Below are 16,365 nucleotides of genomic sequence, written 5' to 3' on the forward strand. Positions count from 1 at the left end.
AGACTGCCATAGCCCATATGTTAGCTTTTGTGCATGTTTATGCCCTTTGCCTTGACACCATCACTGGGAAACTTCCTTGCCTTTTCAAAACGTCCGCCACAGACGGAGTGGGCGTGCTCGGAGGCGTTTTCCATTTCTGTGCCGCGTTCCTCTCATATTCAGCGTAGCGATCGGAATGTTTGGATTTCAGGTAGGGCTGCACGATATTTTGCATGCGATAGTCACGCGCATCTCGTCAGTAAAGCCGGTTCCGTGATTAGCGCTAAATCTCCATCACTTGTTTTCAAACGCAGCAGCATTTAATACACAGAGCCGTAGTTCACTGACAAACTACGCAATTCGCGCTCAGAATCGCAGATGAATCGCCTGCGATATTGAACGTGATATTGCGTAGTTTGTCAGTGAACTACGGCTCTGTGTATTAAATGCCGCTCCATTTGAAAACATCCGTCCACACCGCAGACATGTTGCTTCAGACAAGCACGTGCAGGTCGCGGTTTCTGTTTGCGTCATCACAACATTTCGGCCGTATTGTTTCGGTGATAAAAGTCTTTCGGCCGAAAACCGAAAATGCACTTTTGGGCCATTTTCAGCCGAAAATTTTCGGTGGCCGAATATTCGGTGCATCCCTAATCAGAATAACCACTGAGGATGATAATAATAATAATAATAATAATAATAATAATAAGGTGAGGAGAATTTGAGTAAATTTGTTTAACGGTTGTGAAATTAAAGGTGTAAATGCATTTTAAATATTTTAATGATATATATTTTAATACATGATATATTTTCATAATATAATTGAATTATATGGAATTAAATATACGCAAGTATATAATATTTTTAATAATATATATTTTATTATACATTTTTAAATATTAAATAATGTGTTTAATTGTCATTAATGCAAAAATAATTGCAAAAATATTATATTTTAATTACAAAAACATTATGTAACATACATATATAAATTACAAAAATATTTATTATGACAATGTAGTTTATACTAATATAATTATATGTATTTTTTTGTTTCACAGGTCAGTACCTCTCAAGCAGGCATATATCATATGCATGCATGCACGTTTTCAGATATATATATGGTTTCTCTCAAAATACTGTGGTTTTACCATCTGTTACGTGTCTGTGGAGTTGCATCCAGTGCAAACGAGCAGCAGAATAGAGCAGCAGAAACACAGAAAGACAGGAGGATGCTGGGATAGCAGAGGTCACACAGGGCACATATGCATTGAGCAGCTGGTAACACTCGTGAAACACAGCACCGCGACACCGCCAGCAGGTGAGCGTCATCTCACACACTCGCTGCAAAATTAATTTTACCCACGGAAAGCCACCATACGGCCACATTACAGCTCTTTAATCTTTATTGATCACCACATGGAGTCTGTTTGAAACTAAAACACACAGCCTTCTGTTACCCCTGAAATTAGTCTAGTAAACAAATAAAAGCAGACAAATGCACCTATTATTGCAGAACATAATGTTACATTCATATTATGTAATTACATCTTTACTTTTTTGGTAGAAGTAAAAGTGTCCGGCTGCTATATGCATTTATCGGATACAGTAAAAATAATTTAAAACAGCTGTTTTCTTTGTGAATATCTGTTAAACTAATTTATTTCTGTGATGCAGCATCATTACTGCAGTCTTCAGCGTCACATGATCTTCAGAAATCATTCTAATATGCTGATTTGCTGCTCAATTAGTGTCGATTATTCTAACTTTTCCACAAAACATGGTTGTCACAAAATATTGTGCAGCACAGCTGTTTTCAACATTGCTAATAATTAGAAATGTTTCTTGAGCAGCAAATCAGCATATTATTATGATTTCTGAAGATCATGTGACGCTGAAGACTGGAGTAATGATGCTGAAAATTCAGCGCTGCATCACAGGAATAAATTACAGATTAACATTCACATAGCATTCACATGCTATTTGAAATTGTAATAAAATTTCACAATTTTTACTATGTACACAGTACATGAAGTGTTAGAGGTTTCATCACTATTTCTAGTGACGATGGACTGAACTTTACTAAAACGGTGAAATCCAATGCAGAGCTGCCACCTACTGTCCACTAACAGAACTGCAGCAGTCTTTCACAGCCTGCAGCAAATGATGAAGGTGCATTAAAGTGAATAGACACATTAATATATAACCAGCCCTCAGGTTTCTCTCCTCCTCACATCTCTACATTACACAGTGCTTCGATTGAAACACGTTTCATTTTCTTCAGTGTTCAGTGTGTCATTCAGTTTTGTGGGCTCCTGAGGACAAATGTGACAATAAAAAATGGATAGAGAAACTGAACGAGACAGAAACAGAGAGAGCAATATGTGGCCAGAGGGTGCAATCATATCTATTATTTATCTCCAATAAATACATATTAGAAATATCCAGATCTTCTGTCATAGAAGGGTGTTGTGTGTCAGTGTCTGACGGCTCTATAAAGGTTTGTGTGTCTGTCATGTCACATAATCTCATATACAAATAAAATCTCATAATTCTTTTGAAATTTATTAGAAATAGAAATCTTTTGTAACATTATAAATGCTTCTTGAAAACATAGAATTGTTAATCGAATCAGAATTATGTTTAAACACTAAATCATTTCTGTGCCATTTCAGGGCTGTTCTTGACGTCTGATTAAGGCCTTGATAACGGCCAAAACGTCATTTTAATTAAGTTTTGACCTCTTCAAGAGTGAGTGCTGCACCTTTTTCAACTGGCATGGCTTTTTGAGTTTTGGTCGCACCTCCTCTTTCGTTGGTAGAGCACCTCTTTTCAGTCATATATATATATATATATATATATATATATATATATATATATATATATATATATATATATAAAAATAAAACCGTCAGAGTTCAGGAAGAAAAGAAAACAGAGGAAAGAAGAGACATCAGATGCAGAAATATGAAAGAAAAGCTTTATTGGAGGATTCAGAGAGAAACACTGCAGCATCAGAGCCGTGAAAGAAGATGATCAGAGAGATTTATATGCGTGACAGAAGAACAGCAGGAACATACAGAAGAAACACAGCTGATAAAAGTCATGCAAAGAAGAACAGACCATCATACAAATCCCTGACGCCTCTCACACACACCGCTGATCTATAATAGAGAACTGGATTGCTCATAACGTCATAATCGTGAAGCCACCGCGCCGCCATATTTGTATTCCCTAGTATTCCTATACATTCTGTTGAATTAACAGGAAATCGTATGATTTTAATGAGAAAACATCACCGAACACATCAAGAGTTTTTATATCTGAAGTATCCCTGTACGTTCTTACACCGCATTTGTTTAATGTCAGGAATTTCCCCTGCTTATTAAAAAGTTATGTTCATATTAGTAGCAAACATCAGATGAACATGATAAACATCAGACGGAGGAGATCCTCAACATATGCACTGCAAATGACAAAAAGCGCATTCTGAAATATGAAAAGATTTGTGCCTTGTATACACACATTCGCCTTGTACAGTTAGTCACTGTTTATGTAATTTTGTTATACTGTTATCATTCGTACGCTAGGCTAACTGCAAATGATTTCATTAGCAGCATTCATTTGATGCAGGTAATGATTTAAACTGTTCAATTAATTATTAATTTAACATAACTTTTACATGGAAATGGTAATGCTAGTCAGAAACAGATGTTGCTCAATCAGGACATTAAAAATATTCATACACTGAAAAAAAGTAATTTTTTTTTTTTAAAGTTAAGTTTGCAATCGATTTATTTTAGCTACATTTAAATAAACAAATTTAGTTGACTAACTTTCAACATTTGTTTTATTTATTTAAAATGTAGCTAAAATAAATTGTTTGCAACCACTTACCTTAAAAAAAAAATTGTGTATCATTTTTTTTTCAGTATATTACAACTTATTCAGAGAAAAATGGTGACTACATATGGTACGGACTTAAAGATATGAAGCTCTGTTTCCAAGATAATGCATGATGAGCTTTGAATTACAATACAACATACAGCAATATAGTAACAGAGGCTTGTATTTTATTATATATTCGAATCAATTTCAGATACTAATACCAGATATGTGACCCTGGACCACAAAACCAATCATAAGGGTCAATATTTTGAAATTGAGATTTATACAACATCTGAGCTTTCCATTGATGTATGGTTTGTTGGACAATATTTCTCTGAGATACAACTATTTGAAAATCTGGAATCTGAGGGAGCAAAAAAATCTAAATATTGAGAAAATCGCCTTTAAAGTTGTCCAAATGAAGTTCTTAGTAATGCATATTACTAATCAAAAATGAAGTTTTGATATATTTACGGTAGGAAATTTACTAAATTTTGCCACATTTGGGTTTCAGCTTACGGCACTTCTCATTCATTCCTGGGATCTGTAAACAGCGATTGAGTGTCGCACAACTGACTGAAAAACGTAAAGGCTGTAATGTGATTGGTTATTAAAGCACATGTGATCCAAGTCAGCCGTCACGCTTTCTCCAATAGCAAGTAATACAGACCCCCTCATCTCCCTACACTCTCAGAAATAAAGGTACAAAGGCGGTCACTGGGGCGGTACCTTTTCAAAAGGTACACTTTTGTACCTATTAGGTTCAAATATGTGCACTTTAAGTACTAATATGTACCTTTAAGGTACCAAAATGGACCCTTTAGGTACAAACGCGTACCTTTTGAAAAGGTACCGCCCCAGTGACTGCTTTGTACCTTTATTTCTGAGAGTATAGTAAGATAATCCCTGTCAGCAGTTTAGAACGCAATGAGCAATCCAGTCATTTATATATAGACAGAGTTGGGAAGTAACTAGTTACTTGTAACTAAATTACGTAATTTAATTACAAAATAAAAGTAACTGTAATCAGTTACAGTTCTGATTCTTCTGATTATAGGTACTGAGAAAAATTGTGTAATTAAATTACAGTTAGTTATGAAAATGTTAATTACAAACGGGGTTACATCAGAGTATTTTCTCTCTCACACACACACACACACACACACACACACACACACACACACACACAGATATGAATGACAGATATATCTTTCTGCTCTAAAATATGAAACACCCATGTTTCAGGAGTTTAGGACACAGAATAGGACACACGCTTATTTGATAACAGTTTTCTATTTCTATTTGTGTTTATGTATATGCTTTATTTTTTAAGATTAACTGTTCTTTTTCAAGCCATTGTTAGATGCCAGTGTTTCCGATCATAACTATGCAAAGATTTGATTTTAAAAACAGTATCATAGCTATTAAATGATATCTTGTTTTGTTTTTAAATCTGTATTTAACCTCAGAATGATCTCAAAGTAAGTGATTTTGTGGTGGCTGTGCTTTAAAATGAAATGATTATAATCTTAATAATCTCAAGTGATGAAGGATTTCGAAAGTGACAGTAATCAGTGTTGAATAGCCTATTACTGTAAGGCTAACCCTGCATTTAGAGAAGTATTCAAAAAGTAATCAAATGTAATATTACTTTAATAAAGTAACTGAAATAGTTACACTACTTATTACATTTTAGATAGGGTAACTTGTAATCATTTCCAAAGTAACCTTCCCAACACTGTGTATAGATCAGTGGTGCACACACACACACACACACACACACACTTGCTCTGCTGTGATTGACAGGTGTGGGCGGGTCTACTACACGTTTAGCACGCGGGCCGAGACCCCGTGATGCCAGTCTCTCAGCTTGTTGTACTGAGGCCTGACCACCTCTGGGTCCACTCTGGTCACCCTGATGGTCGAAGGACAGAGACAGACAGGACAGACGGGAAATACACCCGTTAGAGGAAAGCAGACAGCAGAAGGACAGTAAACGAGTAATAAACCTCAGCACAAGCACACAAGTGTAGAAAACAGCTATTCAAATATCTAACGCTTCAAAGTGCTAGTATTAGATCAGGACATATTTATCAGATTGATATTTGGCCTTTATAAAGATCACCATCAGCTGATAGCGGCTACTGATCGACTACATGTGTCAGCTTCAGCAACAACAACAAACATTTTGAAGTCTCAAAATGACATTTGCGTAAACCTCCTCCTCTGCTTGATTTTATTAAGTTTAAATCTATTGAAGACAGAGTAACTAGAGGTGCAGCTAAAGCTGATTGCATAATTCCACAGACCTCGTTTGGTCAAGCTGTTTTTTCATTCAGAGCATCACATCACACACACCACAATCAATTAGAGAATATACATCATTTAAATCATTTAAGCATCATTTTAAGAAATGGCTTCTTCATAACCAACAATGTGAACATTAATGTTGTTTATACATCTTAATAAGCTGCTTTCTATTTTTATTTTTTTAGTACATCTTTATTTTTTTATTGTCATAATTTGTTGTTTAATTTTTGGTTGAATTTCGTTGTTATTGTTTTTTCTGTTTCTTTTTTCCTCTAGTTGTTTGGCCTAATAACATCTAGCAAAGGGACTACCAATGAAAACTAGCCTTTGAGCTAATTTGGGTACATTTACATTCATGAATGTTGATTAATGTACACTGTCCCTTATTGTGAAATAAATAATGAAGTAATATAATTTAAACAAGTGAATTAAAAAAGTGAATTTTACATATCATTATACTATACTTTATATAAATATATATATATATATATATATATATATATCTATCTATCTATCATGAAATGTCAAAATATTGTTATTTGTTTTTTTAATAAATTTTTGTAACCAATTTACATTACTTCAAATTATAGAACACTATTATGTTAATTTATTTCGGTATCATCACTGGTCAATGTGTGTTAGGATGTTGTCTCCAAAGTGATCCGTCTATACAGACATCAGGGCAGCTCAACAGATTTGGAAACAGAATATGTATGTTCAGAAAACAGCCCTGATTACCCACGATCCCATTTGATTACTAACAATTTCCTTGAATGCCAGGAAGGTTTGAGCACAGCTCTGATCAGACAGAAGATAATGAACACTCAGACAGAGCAGCATCAGAACTTACTTCTTCCCAGGCCGGTTCTCCTGAGCTTGCTCTAGAGGAGAGAAGCGAGAGACACTTTAAGCTTGAGCTGTAAAGCTGATAGGAGTGTAAATGAAGGGCTGGATGAGTGTGTACCGTTCTCTGTGCCGGTGATCTGTGCCAGGATGCGGAAGGAGCGCGACTGAGACGTGCCGGTGCGCGGGTGCCAGTCCTCCGTGTCCTCGATCACACGCTTCTTACTGGCATCACTGAGAGCGGAGACGTGATTCCCCTCCGGCTCCAGCACGGGCTTGCGGGCGGTTCTGAGACACACACACACACACACATCCTTGTTTATATTACTTTGTGGGATCCTAACGTCCAAACAAAGAAAGGAAAAACAGAAACATACTACTTTGTGGGGTCCTTTAGTTCTTTAGACATCTTAAAAATGATAATAAAGAATGCTTAATAGAATGTTAAAACTCACAGAATGGACCTAACCTACATCAACCCTAAACCTACCGAAAACCAAAACCTAACTATATATATCTGAATAAATAAGCTTTCCATTGATATATTGATGTATATGTTGATGTGAGGGTGCAAAAAAAATCTAAATATTGAGAAAATGAAGTCCAAATGAAGTTCTTAGCAATGCATATTACTAATCAGAAATGAAGTTTTGATATATTTACGGTAGGAAATGTACAAAATATCTTCATGGAATATGATCTTTACTTAATATCCTAATGATTTTTGGCATAAAAGAAAAATGGATAATTTTGACCCATACAATGTATTGTTGGCTATTGCTACAAATATACCTGCGCTGCTTATGACTGCTTCTGTGCTGCAGGGTCACATATTTAGTCATTGTATAGTCTTACATAAAAAAAAAAAATTAAAAAAAATCATGTCTTTGTGGGGTCCGATTTGAAGACAAACTCTCCTTATTTTACTATCTTTGTGCAGTCCTTTGGACCTCGCAAAGTAGTAAAACCAAGTACACACACACACCAAACATTATCATCATACAAACATCACACACACGACCAGCTGTTTACCTGGGAGGAGTCTTTCTACAGGTGATGAGAGAGGAAATGAGAAAGGACAGAAATCAAGACAATGAGCGAAAGAGAGTCAAAAATCACCACCATATTTCATATTAAGATTCTACTTTTTCATATTGTTTCTACTTACTTAAGAATACTCTGAGGTCCACTATGGAAATAAAAAAAGGTCAAGAAAATATTATATTTTATATTTATTTTTTCATAATATGTTTAGAGATATTTTTATTACATTATTGTTATTATTATTAGTGCGTATGACAAAAGTGAAGTGAAATTCTGCATGCAAATGTAATTATAAATGTGTCCCATAACTACCAAATCTCTCTAAATATTTCTAACTTCAATAAATTTCCTTTTGAATTGATTTGAAAAATACTTTATTAATCCTAACAAGGGGAAATGTCTTTGTCACAGCAGCAATACAAGTGCTGATATTCAGATTAAAAAATGAAAATAAAATGTTTTTTTTTTTTATTGGTTTAGATTCTTTTAGTAATCAATGTTACATTTTAGTTTTGAGATAATATTATAGTTCTTATTTAGATTTTTTATTTTAGTTAGCTTTAGTACTTTGTTTTTAATTTTTTTAAATGTCTATATATTTTTTAAATTAATTTTTATTTTAGTTTTATTTATTTTAGTAGATCCAGTTCAACTAAATGAATAAATATTTCCCTTATAAGTTTAAGGTTTTATTTTATTGTATTTCAGTTGTTATATATAAATCTACACTTCTTTTTCTTTTAGTTTAATTTATTTTATATTTATTTATTTATTTTATCGAGTTAAACTAAATGAAAGAGAAATGTTCCCTTGCTAACTAGCTGAACTAAAATACAGTAAGTTTAAGCTTTTTTCCCCATTTCATTTTGTTTCAGTTAATGTTGATTTAATTTTAAGTAAAGAACACCAAATAGAATCACAAAAAAACTAACTTAAATTTAGAATTAAAAAATATATGTATTTTAATTTTTCAAACAGATCATCTTTTTTTTAACATTTCAATTCAATTTCGGTTTAATTTTAATGAGCACAAAATGCTGAGTGCATCATGAATCTGTTTTTGTTTGGTCAATGTCAACTATCACCACTAGATGGCTCCACTCTCTCATGAGTTTGACTAGTTGACCTGCGCTGGTCTTTCTGATTAACTGTTCTCTGGGAATCTGCTCTGTAACAATACATGCGAAGGTAAATGTCACTGCTATTTATACGCTCAGTGCCGAGAATAAACACGGACACGCTGACTGACAGCAGCACATGCTGACACGATCAAACCCTCTGACACAATGGAAAGAGCTTCAGGAGCACTAGAGTCTGAGGAGATGATTGTGAGTGTGTTTGCTGGGTTAGTGATGATGACACTACAGCATCTAGTACACTAACTTTGTCATGGGCTCCTCCTGTAGAGACACAGAGAGAGAGAGAGAGAGAGAGAGAGAGACAGACAGGTGGAGAGTGAGACATCTGAAGCGCTTCTGATCACCATCAGACCTCATGCACACATGCACTTCTGACAGAAACCACGCAAATGCAAGCGACTCGTGTTCAGACTCATGCTGACAGTAAACTAACACCAGTGCTAATGAAGACTAGTGCATGATAAACCCACTCGCCCTACCAAAACTGTTGCTACATCTGGAAAAAAAACAAAACAAACATCTTTGTAGTAAATTGACTTGAGAAGCAAAATTGTAAAAGATAAGAATTATCTAGGATTAATTGCTTTGATGCACTGCTTATTTGTAAACTACTTTAGATAAAAATAAATACAATAAAAATACACCTATTTTTAAGTCACTTTAAATAAAAAGCATCTAATAAATGAGTGAACAATGTTAATTTTACCTATTTTTAAGTCACTTTAAAAGCATCTGCTAAATAAAATAAAAATTACATTAAGTAACTTTGGATAAAATAATCTGCTAAATAAATGCAATAAAATAAAAATGTAAAAAATTACATCTATTTTTGAGTAACGTTGAATAAAATCATCTACTAAATGAATAAAAAAAGTTTAAAAATATTACATTTATTTTTAAGTCACTCTGAATCAAGGTATCTGCAAAATAATTAAAATAAGAGTTAAAAATTGTATTGTTAAACATGTAAAACATGTATTGTTAAATTGCTTTAAATAAAACCAACTGATAAATAAATAAATATTTTATTACAAAATATTTAATTAATGCACATCTAAAATAAGTCTTGTAATCTGAAACAACTTTGCTTCAAAACTAAATGCATCTTATTTTAAGTACAAATTTATACTTGACAATTAGATAAAAATATACAGTATATACATATATATATATATATATGTTTGTGTAAGTTTCAGGCTTCACACACGCATGCTATGACTTCATGAGTGCAAACACAAACAAACACACACACATCACATCTTGTGTCCAGCTTTCATGTGTGTTTGAAACAAACTCCCAGTGTTTTCGGATCCGTCCATAAACACAGCACACAGGACCCAGCGGCCCTTTCCCTCCATCAGCGAGTTAATGATGTTCATTTGAGTGAGAACGAGAGTCAAAACTCACTCCGGCTGCTTCTCCCGGGATACTAATTGGTTGAGTCCGTAAACGCAGCAGTAAACTCTCGCAGAGAATTTTACAAACATTCCTGCCGAGGCTGACAGCTATACACAGTAAATGAGAAGCAGCACCCAGACGCCGGAAACACGGACGTCACGTCTACATTCACTCACTACACACCAAACACAGGCCTTCACAAACAGCCAATAATTAACAAATTAAAAATAAAACCGTAAATAAATCATACCAACTTAAATTATGATTTAAAATAAAAAATAAAAAATAAAACATTTACTATTAATTTGATTATAAAAAAATAAAAATTGTATTCATCTTTTAAAATTAAAGAATAAAATAAATAACTATTAAATAAAACATATCAATAAAACACTATCAAGTAATTAAATCACAAACAATTCTAAATTAAAATATTTTTTAAATGAAAATAATGTGATTAGATCATAAACATGTACAATTAAACAATTGTAAAATAAAAACAAATCAAAATAAAACACTTGCAATAAAATTATAAACAATTTAAAATAAAAATCAAAAGAAAACACTAATAATGAATAATTACTAATAAAATAAATTAAAAAACAATTTAAAATAAAACACTTACTGAATTAAATAAATCCTAAAAATAAACTAACAAATTTAAAATAAAAACCTGAAAAAAAAAAAAAAAAAACTACTGACTTAAAAATTAAACCATACAAATGATTATAATAAATAATTTTAAAATAAAAGCAATCAAAATAAAACACTAATAATGTATTACTAATAATGCAACCAATTAATAAAAAAACAAAACTAACTAATAATTAAATAATAATTTTCAAATAAAAACAAAGCCAAATTAAACATCTACTGAAATTTTTTTTGTATTTATCTGCATGTCATGTGACTATTAACCAACATCAGAGAACCGTGAACATGCGAATGTGTTGTTGAATTATTTATGTATTAGCTAACAATCTCAGGTGGACTTCAGGTAAATATTTGAGATCAAAGAGGTTGGTTTGGGAATCTCTGGTCTTTGGGATGATGGGACAGAAAGCACCACACCAGTTTACAACAACAGCCTTCCGCACAGAAACACTGACACACGTCACCACCTCAAACCAGAAACAATACGCACGCTTCGACTGAGCTTCAGAGCGACACGGAGGACTAAACGCATGCGTTTACTGTCAGACCCTAACCACTCACTGATGTTTCCAATCAGACAAATCCAATTCAGACGGGAACATCATGTTCCTATGACTCAAACTACAGCGTATTTCACCCAAAAATTACAAACCTGTTATTCACTTTATGATGTTGTTCCAAACCCGTATGACTTTCTCTCTTCAGTAAAACACTTACTAATAAGTAATTAAACATTTAAAACTGAAAAATAATTGTAAAATATATATTTTAAAAAACTAAAATAAAACATAATTAAAAAATTAAATCAAATTAAAATAAAATCAATTAATTCAAAATGAAAAACACTTGCTAGTAAGTAATTGAATAAAAAAGGGAAAATTGAAAAATAATTTGAAAAAAATCTAAAAACATCTAAAAAGGTAATTAAATAATAAAAAGGTAAAACTGAAAAATAAGTGAAATGTAAAATAAAAATCTTAAAACACTTCGTAATAAATAATTGAATTTTAAATGAAATATAAAAATATAGTAAAAATAAATAAAAAAATATAAATAAAACTAATAAATTGAAAAGTGTTAAAATAAATAAAAATATTATCAAAATAAAAGGCATCACAACAGAAGATGAAAAGTTAAATTTTCAAGCTGTTTCCGTTCATACAACAAAAGCATCCAAGTCCCAAAAATTACAGGAGATATCATAAAAATATCACAAACCCACACAAAATGGTTGAAAATACTACTATTTTAGTCTTTAAATTTCACGTTTAATTCAGTATGTTACTCTGTTTTTGTAATTGTGAAATTTTTTCGACAGCAATTATATACACTTTATTATGAAAAGAGCAGCGTGAACATTCAACTAAACATCTCCTTTTGAGTTTCACAGAAGAAAAAGTCACAGGGGTTTTGAAACGGCATAAATTTGAAATGATGTGATTTTGGGTGAAGTATCTCTGGATAGTCCATCAGCGTTGGAGGGATTTCGTCGGTCACGGCGCGGCTCGACCTGCTCTTCCCCTTTTCCTGTTGACTTTACTATCACTGGAACCAGCAAGCTCATAATAATAATATATTATGAAGGACGCGTCCCAAAACAAGCATGAACGCAGAGACGACACCAGCAACATCCGGCACTATTTGACAGAAATATTTTGACCCGTTACAAATTCTCCAGGATTTACATCAGACCTCAAAGCCTTTAAAAACTCAAGTTGACATTCAACTCAATCCATCTAAAGCTGCGCAGAAGCAGCTCCTGTGGTCAGAATCTCAAGCAGAACGTTTGTTTATCCGAGTCTCAGCATGCGGACACACGGTTTACGTGTTTACTGGATCAGTGAAACCACATGAGAGAGAAGACGCTCGCTCTCAGACACAAGATGACGTTTTACCAGCTTTCTTTCATCTGCTCTTGACTTCCATGTCAAAACTATAACCATGAGTAAATAAAAGCCGTCTATGAAAACAAGACCACATACAGTGAGGACACATGAATGTGCTTTTTTTTTTCTAAACCCCCCAGATTTATGTATAAAATAAATCTGGAAAAAGATAATAAATTTTATAATTAATAAATACATAAAAAAAAAAAATGAATTACTCAGCCATCAACTGATAAAAGGACTAACAGGGCAGATTTTGTACAGATGAAGCATGAGATTCGTCACATTAGCTCATCTCACTGAATAAGTCTTTGGCACAGACGGTCACTGGCTCACACAGTTGTTTTGGAAAACCATCACTTTTCACATTGGCTTCCAGTTTTCCCCCAGGCTTCCCCACAGAGATCCTGCGATTCACAGACAATATTCTGCTTTATTTACAACTTCAACTCTATGAATAGCAATTGTGACAGGCTCTCGGTAACCACAAAAAATAATTAAACTGAAGGGGCGTGATGTAATTACCCATAAAGCACTGTTTATGTGAGCAAACTCAAACAAACAGCAATTATACACCAGCAGCAGACGAGCAGAATTCATCTGTCTGAAACAGTAGTCCCACATCAAACGCACGGGTTAGACTCTACACAACTCAAATCACACACATATTTGACATTTTTAAGTGCTTTAATCAAGCTTTATATTGCTGATTTTAATTCCAGCTGAATTCCACACCCATGGTTTTCAAGCAGTTGAGAAGATATATCAAAGATAATTTACAGTATCTAATAATACATCAAATCTTCTTAAACATATGTAAAAGTAGGCTGCCTGCAACAATGTGACATTAAAAAGTTCTAGTTTGTTCTAGCAGCCTGATGCAGTAACACGGATTCAACCAATAAGGTGAGTTTGGGGCGGGACTTCCTGTCTGTCTGACCAATAGAATGGTTCTGGAAACCTTTACATTTTCAACTCAGTTTGGTGGCATTAGTGGGGCAGAAATTACATTTATGACATTTCTAAATTATTTCTAATGTCTAACTTATGAACTAATAATCTGCAATATTTATTACTGAAATAATGGAGTAACGTTAATGAGTTTAATAAAAGTAAAAAAAAGAAAAGAAATAACTTTAAAAAAAATGATTCTTGTGTGCCAAGAAATCATATTGATATACATTTTCTATTTAGCAAAATATTTATTAAAAATTATATTTTAATTGAATATTACTACTAGTATTAGTACTAAGATAAATACATAATTTTGAATTAGAATGAATAATTAAATTATTAACTTAATTAAAATTAAATAATAATGATGATGATGATGATGATAATAATAATTATTATTAACATTTTAAAATAAATATAACAATAATAAATGTTTTTTCTTGGTCCCATGGTTTATACTAAAACTAAAAATCATAAAGAAAAACCTTACTAAAACCATAAAACTAACTTAAACTGACATACAATAAATAAATAAATATATATATATATATATATATATATATATATATATATATATATATATATATATATATATATATATATATATATATATATATATATATATATATATATATATATATATATATATATATATATATATATATATATATATATATAAAAACATTATGATTTTTACTGATTTTAGTTCAGCTAGTTGCTGAACATCTCAACATTTCTTTTACATTTACAGTAGTTTAATTTGATACTAAAATGGTACTAAAATAACTCAAGCTAAAACTGAAATAAAAATGAAATAAAATCTATACAGACAATAAAAAAAAATACAATAAAACTTTAAATAAAATTAAAATGAAAACAGACAAAACATAAAATCTAAATATGAATAAAAACGGTAAACAGTTTCCTGGTTTTCTCAATTACACTAAAATAACAGCTCGGTCCCTCAGTTTGTAAACCTCTCATTAGTAGAGATGATTCTGTGTTAGAGCGCGTCACAAATACCGTTCACAGAATAATTCCTTTAACACAGCATTAAAACCCTTTCTGAACAACAGATCAAAGCGATCCCTCTGAGAACAGCAAGGAAGAATAAATGCAGGAAACAGAAGTGTGAAAAACAGGAAGTAGATTCTGATTGGCCGTCGAAGCCCCACCTACCCGTTGTGCTGCTCCCCAGTGGCTTTGCTCTCCAGCAGGCCACGCCTCTGGCCCAAGGCCACCTCACACACGTTCGCATTGGAGTAGAGGTTGATGGGCGTGTTATAGACGGACGAATGAGGGGCGGCGGGGGCCGGGGGTGGAGCCATCACTCTCGCAGGGGAGGAGGAGCCAGAGGAGGATGTGGAGGAGGAGTTAGCAAAAGGGGAGTGGCCAGAGGGGGGTTTGGGGGCTGGGCCAGGCTGCTGGGATGGAGCGGCTGGGGTGAAGGCAGACGAGGCGGAGGGGATGGAGGCTTTGGGACTGACTGATCTGACGGTGTTAGTCGTTCCGCCGAAGGGCCGAGCCGTCTTATTATAAGCAATGGTGGCGGGGCCGGTGGAGGCCCCAGGCGTTTGGCTGATGGGCACTGGCTTTATGATCTCCTGCGGTTCCTCCTACAGAAGTGATGAAACACATGCAACACATGCTCACGTCACACGGCACACGGCACACGCATGCAGGAGTCCCTCATTACAGCCCTAAAGAACGCTCACTTCAGCCGTTCACATGCACAGTCTGGGGCCAATTCATTGGGACTAATTGATTACAGGACTTTTTAATTCACATCAGGGTTTAGTTAACTCAAACCATAAAAGAACATTTCTGCTACCTGAAATACAATAAATAAAATTATAAAAACTAGTTTCCCATTTTCATTTAGTTCATGTTTATGTACTAAAATAATTAAAATTGAAATAAAAATATAACTATTATATTAAATAAAATTAATTCTATTATACATTATACGATTATACATTATAAAAACTAATAAAAATACAATTACAAAATTTTTCATATTAAAAGCAAAATATAAAATATAAAAATAAAAACTAATTCAAAACATTAATAAAAACTATAATTGTCCCTCAGTGACACTAAAATAACATACACAAATGATTCACAGATTTGCTAATGAATTAAGTTATTTCAATTAAATGTATATAAATCAGCTCTGGGTGATTTGATATTTCCTTGGAAATATTTAAAATTACAAATATCTGAATCAGAGTTATTTTACTATTATGGTGGTTTTTTTTAGTTTTTTTTTT

The 16,365-nt window shown here is 33.1% G+C and overlaps 1 protein-coding gene across 3 annotated transcripts in view; it reads right to left on the minus strand.

The window, feature by feature from the left end:
- Positions 1-16,365, minus strand: part of pdlim5b (PDZ and LIM domain 5b) — an 88,850-nt gene that overhangs the window by 18,390 nt on the left and 54,095 nt on the right. For 2 of the 3 annotated variants that reach the window (XM_058790347.1, XM_058790348.1), the window contains exons 5-7: positions 15,275-15,711; positions 7,142-7,308; positions 7,028-7,058 (exon numbers count right to left, since the gene is read on the minus strand). In XM_058790347.1, coding sequence (XP_058646330.1) covers positions 7,028-7,058; positions 7,142-7,308; positions 15,275-15,711 — 635 coding nt within the window. Of the gene's footprint in view, positions 1-7,027; positions 7,059-7,141; positions 7,309-8,052; positions 8,068-8,188; positions 8,210-9,447; positions 9,465-15,274; positions 15,712-16,365 lie in introns of all 3 variants that reach the window. The other variant, XM_058790349.1, reaches the window with a different exon arrangement.

This window comes from Onychostoma macrolepis, chromosome 10 (assembly GCF_012432095.1).
Source record: "Onychostoma macrolepis isolate SWU-2019 chromosome 10, ASM1243209v1, whole genome shotgun sequence".
Taxonomy (NCBI): Eukaryota; Metazoa; Chordata; class Actinopteri; order Cypriniformes; family Cyprinidae; genus Onychostoma; species Onychostoma macrolepis.